The 13206-nt window shown below is 37.2% G+C and overlaps 1 protein-coding gene across 2 annotated transcripts in view; it reads right to left on the minus strand.

Annotated features, from left to right (window-relative positions):
* The window catches only part of ipo7 (importin 7), a 92715-nt gene that overhangs the window by 31067 nt on the left and 48442 nt on the right, over positions 1-13206 (minus strand). For both annotated transcript variants that reach the window (XM_051922352.1, XM_028793748.2), the window contains exons 10-12: positions 6211-6310; positions 6040-6116; positions 3719-3835 (exon numbers count right to left, since the gene is read on the minus strand). In XM_051922352.1, the coding sequence (XP_051778312.1) occupies positions 3719-3835; positions 6040-6116; positions 6211-6310 (294 nt within the window). The remainder of the gene's footprint in view (positions 1-3718; positions 3836-6039; positions 6117-6210; positions 6311-13206) is intronic.

Below are 13206 nucleotides of genomic sequence, written 5' to 3' on the forward strand. Positions count from 1 at the left end.
AAACTAAAAATCATTTATTACTCTACAACTTATTCTTTTCACTCAAATACACAGTAGAAAACCGATGCAGATAACAGTGACAGAAACTTGTTCCTCTGTGATAGTGACTATTAATTTGCACAAAACATTCCAGTTACATCTGTTAAGCAGCCGTATCAAGCATTAGTGGTGGGCGGTATGACCAAAATTCTATATCACAGTATTTTTCAAAATTATACCGGTTTCACAGTATTCAACGGTATTTTGTTCCCCATGCATGAGTGGATGTTAACCACATTTTCCACTGCAATTAATGCAGTAGACTGGCTATAAATATCCTATTCCACTGTCATGAGAATTGTACATTGTACAAAAAAAAAAAAACATTTTAATGTGCACACAAGTATTAATACAGGTTTGCATGGCCCCATAAAGTGATAGTTTTCAAGGGGGTGGCACTAATAGAGAAGGAATCACATTGCATGACAGTTGCAGTCAAAATATAGAACCTTTTTATTGAACAAATTTTGTAAACAACTTAAACTAAAATTTTGACAACATATTTTCAACCATCCAAAGAGGCATTTAAACTTAGTAAATTGTCGAGAGGTGCTTGTCAAAAGTTGTATTGCACTGAACATGTCTTAGAAAAGGAATAGAATTTTTTTTGTAAACCAACTACACTTTGTTAATGTTAACAATCTCCGTCCACTGACACGTTACAGTGACTTTTTAAACAACATTACCACCATTAAACTGCATAATATTTAAACTAATAAATAATAACAAAATAAATAATAGTATTACTGGAAGTTGCACAATTAGTTCAAGACTTCAAGCCCAGATGCATTACACAGTATTCACCTAATAAAAATAAAATAAAATAAACCAAGTGCAACTTGATGATGACATCTTTACCAACTGAACCATCATTAAGGCAAATTGCATTAACGTGGACCTTGCTTTAAGCTAAGCTATATACAGTACATAAATAATAAAACTGCAACTTGTATTTATAATGCTATTTGTGGTATAGCCCAACAGAATCGTATTAGGGCCACGGTGAAGAAAAAAAAAAATACGGACACAGAAGAAAAAAAAAAAAAACTATGTCGAGAATAAAGTCGACATGTTGACTTTATTCAACATTTCCACTTTAACCTTGACGCTTAAGTCGAGATTAAAGTCGACATTTCCACTTTAATTATCAAATAAACTATGAGAATAAAGTAGAATGTTGTAACTAAACTTCATCCTAAAATCAATGTTTAATTTACTAGATTTTCTCAAACCCTGTCATAAGTTAGTGTAGCACATTAAATGCTTTGTGTTGTGTTCCCCGAGCCATTTGTTAATCCCTGCGCGCTTCTTAAACTGACTTCCTCCATACTAAGAGGCGGCACCAGCAGCGATCGCCGCACAAAGTACATTCACTTCATGATATTCCTGCTCTCTGAAAATTTGGAATGCCAAGATAAATACTTGATTTTCAGGATGTAATGCATTAAAGCAGGTATTAAACATGCATGGTAGTGTCGCGGTAGTGCTGCTCCCTTGCAGTAAGAGGTCCCCAGGTGTATGTTCAGTGTAGAGAACTTTATGGTAGGTGTGACGAGGCTCCAAAAAACTGGATGTATGAATGGGTATTGCACAGGTTTAACTTAAAATATTGCGTAAATGTTGGGTTTGTGATCTGGTGGATGGAGACACGAACACAGAATTCAATGGATGTTCTTCTGAGTGGGCTTTCTTTATTGCATGCGCTCTGTCTCTGTCTGACATACCAAACCCTCAGCTTCTGTCCTTCCTTTTTCTTTCACCACCTAACCAATCGCCACACGATAAACGTCTTTGTGAAATTAAAACTAGTTATAAACTTAGACCATATACTTGATCATTATCAGGATGAAATGCATTAAAGAAGGTATTAAACATGCACAGTGGTAGTGTCGCGGTAGTGCTGCTCCCTTGATAAACATCTTTGTGAAATTAAAAGTAGTTATAAAACTTAGAGCACTGAGTGTTCAGAACTTTAAAAATAAACGTATAACAAAGATTTATTATGCCATCCATTCAGGGTTGCGCCCATCCCAGCAAGCATTGTGTGCGAGGCAAGAGGAAATCCTGAACGCCAGCACATCGCAGGGTGAATACGAGCAAAACATATGCTATATTGACCCGGCTAGTGTAACAAAACCTCACATATCCTACATGACTTTGAAATGAAACTGAAGCAAAACCCACCAGAAAAACATGCAAATTCAAGGCAGGGTACACCAGATACCCTCTTGCTGCGAGGCAGCAGTGCAACCTCCACGCCACCGTGCCCCCACATGATTAATACATGCTTTAATGCATTTCATCATGAAAATTACATCAAGTATTAATCTTAGAATTCTAAATGTTCAGGGAGCAGGAATATCATGAAGTGACTGTATTGTGTGCGGCGATCGTTGCCGGCACCTCCTCAGTACAAGAGGAAGTCAGTTTAAGAAGCCGTACCGATTTTACATGGCTCGGGGAACACAAATCATTTAATGTGCTACATAACTTATAATGGGGTTTGAGAAAATCTAGTAAATTAAATATTCATTTTACGATGAAGTTTAGTTTACGATGTTCTACTTTAATGACAAATTACGAGAATAAAGTCAACATGTCGACTTTAATCTTGACATAAACGTCGAGAATCAAGTAGAAATGTCGAGAATAAAATCAACATGTCGTCACACTATTACACAGTACCCAGGTACATTACACTGTATTGGAAAAAAAAATAAAACAAGAACAACTTGGCTTGCAGTATTATCCAGTAGTATAGAAACACTATTCAGATTTGAACATAATGGTCTACATCCGACCTTTTAAAACCAAAGTATCTCCAGGCAATGGAAGGGACTCCTTTTTTTCGGCAAAAGTTCTTCTGTGTCATCATGTTCAACTTTATCGTCTGCTACAGCTTCAGTTTCAGAATGTTCTCTGTCCATTTTCACCGTGCAATACCTCCACTACCGCATGTACTCCGTTGTATGCCTATTTAGCGGTGTAGCAGTGAAAAAGGCCCCCCCCCCCCCCCCCCCTAAACAGTTTCCAGCTGTGCTACGTTCTGAACGTTGTTTAGGCAATTTAAACCGGTGTTGCGGTATAAGAAAAATTCATATCATAACAAAAATAAACAGTTGTTCGGTATGAACCGGTATACCGCCCAGCACTATCAAGCATGTCAAAATGTTATATATGTATGTGTGTGTGTGTGTGTGTGTGTGTGTGTGTGTGTGTGTGTATACATACTGATTAATGCAATAAGTTACCTACCCAGAAGAACTTCTATTTTCAATACTTTTTCTCAGTTTGCATTTATACAGCAGTATAATGTCACCAGCAGATCTGAAATAACCTTTCCACACTTAAAACCCAATGAATCATACATGATGCACCACAGATTCAGAAGCCATACCTTCAATCTGCAGCACAGAAGCGAGTATGTGCACAGTTCATTCTTAATCAAACTAATATGACACTGAAAATTCACTCAAATATTACCATAATGGTCGCTACACCCTCCCCTTTTAGATAGAGAGATAGAGAGATAGATCTTTATTGTCATTGTCACTTTTACAAAGGAACAACGAAATTGAACTTTTCCAGAACACATTACATATAATTTTAGGCCTAAAAATCTTGTTTAAAGTGCATTATTTGCCTGATTTTTTTAATATGATTTCTTAATGATTAATACCTTTAACAAGACTTCAGCCAAAGATCCAATCATATGCAGAGCTCCATCTTTTTTACGTGGGTCAGCATTGGGTTCTGTCAGAATTTGGTAACAGTAACCCATAGTTTTCTGTAGAACCTGTTCAAGATGAAATGATTTAGCTTTGTATTTTCAAATGGTGATAGAAATTCATCTAGAAATTCAGCAATAAACAAATTTTAAAAAGCACAAGTGTTTTATCAATTGCAAATTGTTTCAAGTACACATTTTATCTTTGCAAAGAAGTTTAATTCAGAAAATTATGCAAAACTCAGTTAAAGCGGCCCTCCAATCCAGAGGGAAAAAAAAAAACAAAAAAACACACATCTAAATGGCTAGGGAGGTAATCTACATTGAAACCTTCATGCAAAATGACTTAACCCGAAATAAATTAGCCAAGAAAGCACTGTCACTTTCTCATCACTATTTCCCAAACCTTCTAGAATGGGCAAAAAAGCTTATATGAGAGACCTTCACAAACTAGTTGAAGAATCTGGAACACAACTTCCTATAAGATCATGAACAACTGTTCATTTAATTCAAATTTAACATGAAATAAACTTAATGAAATGTGTAATGCAACTGAAATGTATTACTTTTAATTTGTTGACAGTAAAAATCTTAGGTAACAACCTGAAACATGAAACTGTGTTTGGCATATTTACAATTTAAAATTTAATTTCAAATGTAAAGCTGCATTAACTAAAAATTCAAATTTGCAGTTGGACTTTTCTTTGTAAAAACTAAACATGTCATTGATGGAAACACCACACTTAGGAGAATGTTCACCCATATATGTTACTTCACAGCAAACAAACAAATTACAGATATGTTAAATACAGATTAGTTTAACAAGCTGATCATTCTGGCTTCATGGAAAATACCTCAAATGAACTTTTAATGGGATTTTTTTCCTCAGATCAAGTAGAGGAAAAAATTAATGAATCACTCAAAGTTGTGCAAGAATTCTGGAATGACCCTGTAATTAGCATTTCTAAAACAAATACCAACACAGGTCTAAAATTACAAATTAGTCTGCAGTTAAAAGAGTGTGCCAATAGACCTTAACAAAATCCTGGACTAGAATAATTGAAAGTAAACATGATCCCAAGAAGAGAGTTGTCAATGGAACAACAATGGAAAGAACTGGAAAACTCCTTCAAGGAAGAAATCAAACAGTGTGGTAAAAGATGTTTGCTGTTCTCAGTCAGGGGTGTCTAAAACGTAGTGTAAGTATAAAATAAAAAGGGATTATAAAATAACAGAAGTGTATACCAAGGAACATTTGTAAGCATCAGGATAGAAATCCCAAAGCAATATTTCTTGAAAAAAGAAACGTCGGAGATAATTACCGGTATAAGAAATCTGCTTCAGGAAACTGGATTTACATAATGAAAAGCCAAACAAACCAAAACTAACACCTAAACAGAAGAAAGGGTTGCAGTGGACTAAAAAGTAGCAATCATGGAGTGTGGATTATTAGTTAAGAGATATTCACTGACTAATCACAAATCTGCACTGGACAAGGAGATGATGCCGAAACCTTTGTCTGGTGCCATTCTAATAAACAAAATGATAACAAAAGAAACTGAACATATTTCCCTACTCATGTATGTCATGAGGTTGTATGTCAGATAAAGGACTTGTGCAGGAGTACATTGACATTTTGGAGACTCTCATTCCATCTAAAATAATAGGTTTGGTGATGCTTAAGTCATATTTCAGGATGACAATGCATCTTGGCAAAGAGTATTAAAGCTTCTTATCTAGAAAATTATATCAATTAAATTACATGGCCAGCAAATAATCCAGATGTCAACCAGACTGAAAATGTATGCTGGAAATTTATTTAAAAAAAAAAAAAAAAAAAAAAAAAAAATGTTCCTATGAACCACTATTCCACAAAGTAGGACCCAGTCTGATGAACAGTATTGTTTTTCATTAGTGAAGTCCATGCCTCAAAGAATAAAGGCGGTCATAAAAGCCTACTTTTTGTTTAGTTCACATTATTTTTTCCTCTATTTGACCTGGGAAAAAATATCCCATTAATTAAATTAGTTTAGTTTGTTTGGGGTACGTTTCACAAAGCCAGAATGTTCAGCTATTAAATAAATAATTGTTTTGTGTTATACCTGTGATTTGCTTATTTGCTATGAAGTAAAAAATTATTTAGGATGCTCAAATTAAATTAACTGTTTTTCTCCCTTAGCTGGAAAAATGCTTCCTAATTTTATTAATCGCTATATTCATTTCTTTGATATAATGAGAAAAACTGTCAAGAAAAGCAATGTGCATAAACATACTTCTTTCCTTTTACTACATGCAGTGAAAAGGAAATTCTGGGCAGCAGTTGTTGGAGAGATGAAGTCTTCAAAAACATCTGTTAAAGAGACATTTAAGTTACATGTTGCATTTTAAATTAAACATGAAAAAACTTGAGCTCTAATAGGAATATGCCTAATTTGTTAACATACCAAATTTCATACGAATATACTCATAAGGATCCTCCTGCCAAAGCTCCTCATCAGAATCTGTGTAGCACATTAGAGGAAAAACCACATCTTGAATGATCCCCTAGAAAATATTTATATATATACATAAAAAAAAAAAAAAAAAAAAAAAAAGAGACAGGTTACAAAAGACATCTCAATTTAAATTCTGCTTGAAAACTAAGTTGAATTATTCTGCCTAAACTCCTATACATACAGTCAGCCATTAAAACCCTATCTGGTTCAGAGTCACTGGGTTCTACACAGAGGTCCTCCTGTACTGATGATCACCTGAACCTGTACTCATGGTCCTACCCTTTCAGTCACAACCCAGTGGCCAAGACCACAGGCAAAAATGGGAATGTAGACTGACTGGTAAAATGACTATTATCTATGCATGTAGGTCCTGCTTCACCACCACAGTCCAGGCTAACATTCATAAAACTACAGCTTCCACTCAGTCAGTCCGTTGGTCAATCCTGCAATCATCTAGGTTCAGTTGTGAAAAAATCTCCAAGATACTTGAACTACAGGAAAAGACCATGATCACAGATTTGAAGGTGCTATAGAAAAGCAAATTAGGAGTCAGCTGGAAAACATACACACAGAATAGGTGGGTACAGGTGTTTCAACTTGTATAAGAACGTTTTCACGTGTGTTTTGGATTTTATAGACCCCAGTTTGTATGTCAGTTTTCAAATATTAAATCATTGGAATTTAAGAAAAACTGTGTTTGTATAATCAGTTTATAAATAAAGACCCCGGCACAAATATCTGAATACCTTTATACGTACAGATAATCATTCTGAGATTAAAAGGAGAAGTATCTGCACAGATATTTAATTAATTTGGCCAGCAAGGAAGAAGAAAGTTTGTTGACAAAAACAATTTAGAGGGAGAAAGGCAGTGTAGGACAACATGACCATTGTCTGTTCTGCTAGGCTTTAGTGGCATACTAGGGCCTGTTAAGGGAGCATATTTCAGCTATCTAGCTGTGCCTTCTCTCACTTACCATTCCAAAATAAGGGAGTAATTCCAGCTTCTACCAGAATCTGCCTGTACTTCATTTGATAAATGTGTAACTCAGAATTGAACTAAAAATCTTTCCAGAGACCCACCTGCAAATTTCTTGATTGAGAAGGCACAAAATTGTCTCAAGCAAGAACAAAAACCTTTAAATTAAAGAATGACAACTGGAATGGACAGAATAAATCACCTATGAGCAGGCCCCAACTGTGTACCTGAAAGTACCTTTAATACAAATTGAGAGGGTCCATAACGTGCACTCATTTCGTGACTAGAATTTTGGGCACACACAAACCGATCACAGAGGGTGTTCTGAGGAAACTCATGGCAGCACACCACTCTCACACTCTAAAAAGACCTAAAATCTCTCTCTGAAATCAAACAACTGATGAGCCACTACCTCTTTGGGTAGCTGAGACTTACAATTTCTTCTCACCAAGATCCTTTCTGCCAAGCTAGTGCACTGAGCCCAGTCTGCGGAGAAGCAGTTACTACTACAAGAAGGTAACTTTAGCTCTAGTACCAAAAAGAGCAATGCTTTTCCCTGAAAAGTTGCAGATGACACAGCAAAAGGCCTAAATGACGAAAGCACTGCACACCAGACAGGATCATGCAACAATGAGAAAAGAGTGCACTTCAATTCAAGAAACTCTCCACTTGAACCTAGAGGAGCAACAAAGCAACAACATCAGACATCACCTTTAAACACTTAGTATCACAAAACAACTTAGCAATACTAAGAAGTATTACTAACAACCATTAACACCCAAGCCATTCTATGACTGTCTGCATCATGTATTATATCTGCATATAGATTCCTATATATTGCTATATTCCTTATGTTTACCAATAAATTGTTTATAAAATGAGTTTGCGACAGCTACCTTGATATACAGTATCTCACAAAAGCGAGTACATCACTCACATTTTTGTAAATATATCTTTTCATGGGACAACACTGAAGATGTGACACTTTGATACAATATAAAAGCAGTCAGTGTACAGTTTGTATAACAGTGTAAATTTGCTGTCCCCTCAAAATAACTCGACACACAGCCATTAATGTCTAAACCGCTGGCAACAAAAGTTGTTATTGAAGGATATAATTTGGAAAATAAGACAGCAGAATTAAACATATACAAATAAGAAAAACGTGTCATGTGTTTCCAAAAGGTATAAAGTAATGCAGGGGGTCACCAATCAGGACTTGGTAACTTAAAAACATTTATCAAATCAGGTGCCGCCTTCAACTGTTGAGATGCAATGAAATAGGAAAAGCAAACATGAAAACATCTCCCCTGTTAATTTGGGAGGGGATAATTTGTTTAGAAACGAGGCAAAGGACTTCGTTACTGGGGGATGGAATTTTTTTTTTTTTTTTTTACTCAATTCCAATTTCAGAGATATTTTGTAAGGACTCATTCTTCTATTGAACATTTTTATCTTTTAAACTAAACACTGGATTCATAGTAACATGCCACAGGTAATTTTGCATGAGAAAATAATTTAATTTAGAGGGTGTTTTAGTATAAAATTCAGAATCCTTGCCTGACAAACACAGTGATGCTAGAAACTAATTACAAATTCCCAAATTGCACACTTAAATGGAAAATCCAAACACATGCGAGACCATACAAACTAGAGATACTGGCTATAAATTCCAATACAACCAGTATTTTTGATTTATGGCAGGAAGGAAAAAGGTCTTAGCAGTAGAATTAAGCATGGTAAATGAATCTGGCCCTACAAAGTAAAATGCACTTTTCCACCACTCAAAACCTTCAGAGTCCATCTAGACCAGTTATTCCAAACATACCTAAAAATGGAAGGCTAGCTGAAATGTAGAAAAATGGGCTGACAGATAAAAATGTTAACATTTACAAAGTCTTATTTAAGCCATCCATTAGAAACATGTACTAACACTTGCTTTTGGCTTTTGTTGTTCTCACTGCACTACAGAATTTAAAAAAAGGAATGAAAGAAAGAAAGCAACAGAGCAAAAATGGTATAAACTGGGCAAGTTTAATTCATAAACAGGAGGTGTAAACTGGGATAGTTTAATTCAAAAACAGGACACCACCTCAAATGCTAACAATCTGAAGAAATCAAATTTCGCAAGGCATTACAGCTAAAGCCAAAAAACAACTACCGGTAATTGGTTAGAGAGTGAGCATGATAAAGAATCACATGCCTCATTATGAATTTTTTAAATAAAACTTGTTGCAATAAAGACTACTACTACTACTACTACTATAATTGTCAACTTTCTACAGTAGTCTTCCAAGGTGTTCCAGGGAAAAAAATAGACTGAAGGAAGCAACCTTTGGGTGTAATAGATGAAAGGAGAAACAATTGTCAGACACATGTTCTATTTGATTTTTCCAGACAAACGTCCGACACAGATGCTGTCCAATTTTTCAGTGCTAAGTTTCTGAACAAATTTAAAAAGCACAACTAAACACACATATACAGGGATTGACAATTTCATTATATGGGCATTAAAATTAAAGTTGCATTTAAAAGGCTCAGCTATGTTTCTGATTATACATTGGAAAAATAAAGTTTAACTGAAATAATATAGAACTATTATTGAGTAAAACAAAACTGATTCATAAAGGGATACTACAACGTACAACAATTAACCTACATAAGGAAAGCCTTGAAGTACCACTACTTGGATACTCAAGTCTGTATTTAAGTCACAATTTTGAGTTGGCCAAATGTTAAACTACAGTTTTAATGCTCCATAGGTAATGATGCGATAACCCAGCCACAGGGGATGCACAAACCAGTGTGTTTCTTCGTGGCGGTCCCAAGCCCGGATAAATGGGGAGGGTTACGTCAGGAAGGGCATCCAGTGTAAAATTTTGCCAAATCAATATGCGGACAAGAATACAAATTTCCATACCGGATCGGTCGAGCCCCGGGTTAACAATGACCTACACCAGTACAGTTAGTCAACAGGGTGCTGGCAGAAATTGTGCTACTGTTGGAAGAAGAAGAAGCAGAAGCAGAAGAAGCAGAAGAAGAAGAAGCAGCAGCAGAAGAAGCAGAAGCAGCAGAAGAAGCAGCAGAAGAAGCAGCAGCAGAAGAAGAAGCAGAAGAAGAAACCTACACCAGTACAGTTAGTCAACAGGGTGCTGGCAGAAATTGTGCTACTGTTGGAAGAAGAAGAAGCAGAAGCAGAAGAAGCAGCAGAAGAAGCAGAAGAAGAAGAAGCAGCAGAAGCAGCAGCAGCAGAAGCAGCAGCAGCAGAAGCAGCAGCAGAAGAAGCAGAAGCAGAAGAAGCAGGAGGAGGGAGATGTGTCCGGAGGCAGGAGGAGAGGAGGCAGGTAAAGAGAGTGGAACTGAGGGTAGGAACTTTGAATGTTGGCAGTATGACTGGTATGGGGAGAGAGTTAGCAGATATGATGGAGAAAAGGAAGGTTGATATATTGTGCATGCAAGAGACTACAGTTAGAAAAAAGTTGTCTCTGTCCAAATATTTATGGACCTAATTTTGGTTCTGTACATTACCACAATGAATTTTAAATGAAACAACTCAAATGCAGTTGCAGTGCCGACTTTCAGCTTTAATTCAGTGGGGTGAACAAAACGATTGCATAAAAATGTGAGGCAACTAAAGCATTTCTTTAACACAATCCCTTCATTTTAGGGGCTCAAAAGCAATTGGACAAATTAAATAACTGGAAATAAAATGTTCATTTCTAATACTTGGTTGAAAACCCTTTGCTGGCAATGACAGCCTGAAGTCTTGAACTCATGGACATCACCAGATGCTGGGTTTCCTCCTTTTTAATGCTCTGCCAGGCCTTTACTGCAGCAGCTTTCAGTTGCTGTTTGTGGGCCTTTCTGTCTGAAGTTTAGTCTTCAAATGAAATGCATGCTCAATTGGGATAAGATCAGGTAATGGACTTGGCCATTCGAGAATTTTCCACTTCTTTGCTTTAATAAACTCCTGGGTTGCTTTGGCTGTATGTTTTGGGTCATTGTCCATCTGTATCATGAAACTCAGCCCAATCAATTTGACTGCATTTAGCTAGATTTGAGCAGACAGTATGTCCCTGAACACCTCAGAATTCATTTGGCTGCTTCTGTCCTGTGTCACATCATCAATAAACACTAGTGTCCCAGTGCCACTGGCAGCCATGCACGCCCATGCCATCACACTGCCTCCACAGTGTTTTACAGATGATGTGGTATGCTTTGGATAATGAGCTGTTCCACCCCTTCTCCATACTTTTTTCTTGCCATCATTCTGGTAGAGGTTGATCTTGGTTTCATCTGTCCAAAGAATGTTTTTCCAGAACTGTGCTGGCTTTTTTAGATGTTCTTTAGCAAAGTCCAATCTAGCCTTTCTATTCTTGAGGCTTATGAGTGGCTTGCACCTTGCAGTGCACCCTCTGTATTTACTTTCATGCAGTCTTCTCTTTATGGTTGACTTGGATATCGATACACCTACCCCCTGGAGAGTGTTGTTCACTTGGTTGGCTGTTGTAAAGGGGTTTCTCTTCACCATGGAAAGGATTCTGCGATCATCCATCACTGTTGTCTTCCGTGGATATCCAGGTCTTTTTGAGTTGCTGAGTTCACCAGTGCTTGCTTTCTTTTTCAGGATATACCAAACTGTAAATTTTGACACTCGTGATATTGCAGCAATTTCTCGGATGGGTTTTTTCTGTTTTCGCAGCTTAAGGACGGCTTCTTTCACCTGCATGGAGAGCTCCTTTGACTGCATGTTGTCTGTTCACAGCAAACTCTTCCACATGCAAGCACTACACCTCAAATCAACTCCAGACCTTTTATCTGCTTAATTGATAAGGACATAACGACGGACTTGCCCACACCTGCCCATGAAATAGCCTTTGAGTCAACTGTCCAATTAATTTTGAGCCCCTGAAATGAAGGGATTGTGTTAAAAAAATGCTTTAGTTGCCTCACATTTTTATGCAATCATTTTGTTCACCCCACTGAATTAAAGCTGAAAGTCTGCACTTCAACTGCATCTGAGTTGTTTCATTTAAAATTCACTGTGGTAATGTACAGAACCAAAATTAGAAAAAAGTTGTCTGCCTAAATATTTATGGACCTAACTGTAAATGGAAGAGGAGTAAGGCCAGGTGGATTCAAATTGTTCAATCATGGTGAGGATAGGAGGAGAAATGGAGTGGGGTTATTCTGAAGGAACATTATGTCAAGAATGTTCTGGAGGTGAAAAGAGTGTCAGAGTAATAATTATGAAGCTGGAGGTGTGATGATGAATGTTGTTATTGCATATGCCCCGCAAGCTGGGCGTGTGATGGATTAGAAAGAAGATTTTTGGAGTGAGTTGGATGAAGTGATGAACAGTGTACCCAAGGGACAGAAAGTGGTGATTGGAGCAGATTTCAATGGACATGTTGGTGAAGGGAACAGAGGAGATGAGGAGGTGATGGGTAGGTATGGTGTCAAGGAAAGGAATAAAGAAGGTCAGAGGATAGTGGATTTTGCCAAAAGGATGGACATGGCTGTGGTGAATACATATTTTAAAAAGAGAGGAACATAGGGTGACATACAAGAGTGGAGGAAGATGCACACAGGTAGATTACATCCTATGCAGAAGAGTCAATCTGAAGGAGACTGAAGACTGCAAAGTGGTGGCAGGGGGAAGTGTGGTTAAGCAGCATAGGATGGTGGTCTGTAGGATGACATTGGAGATCAAGAAGAGGAAGAGAATGAGGACAGAGCCAAGGATCAAATGGTGGAAGTTGAAAAAGGAAGACTGCAAGGTTGAGTTTAGGGAGAAGGTGAGACATGCACTGGGTGGTAGTGAAGACTCACCAGACAGCTGGGAAACTACAGCAGAAGTACTAAGGGTAACAAGCAAGAAGGGTGCATGGCGTGACATCTGGAAAGAGGAAGGAGGTAAAGGAAACCTGATGGTGGAATGGGGAAGTACAGGAGAGTATACAGAGG

This window comes from Erpetoichthys calabaricus, chromosome 2, assembly GCF_900747795.2.
Source record: "Erpetoichthys calabaricus chromosome 2, fErpCal1.3, whole genome shotgun sequence".
Lineage (NCBI taxonomy): Eukaryota > Metazoa > Chordata > Cladistia > Polypteriformes > Polypteridae > Erpetoichthys > Erpetoichthys calabaricus.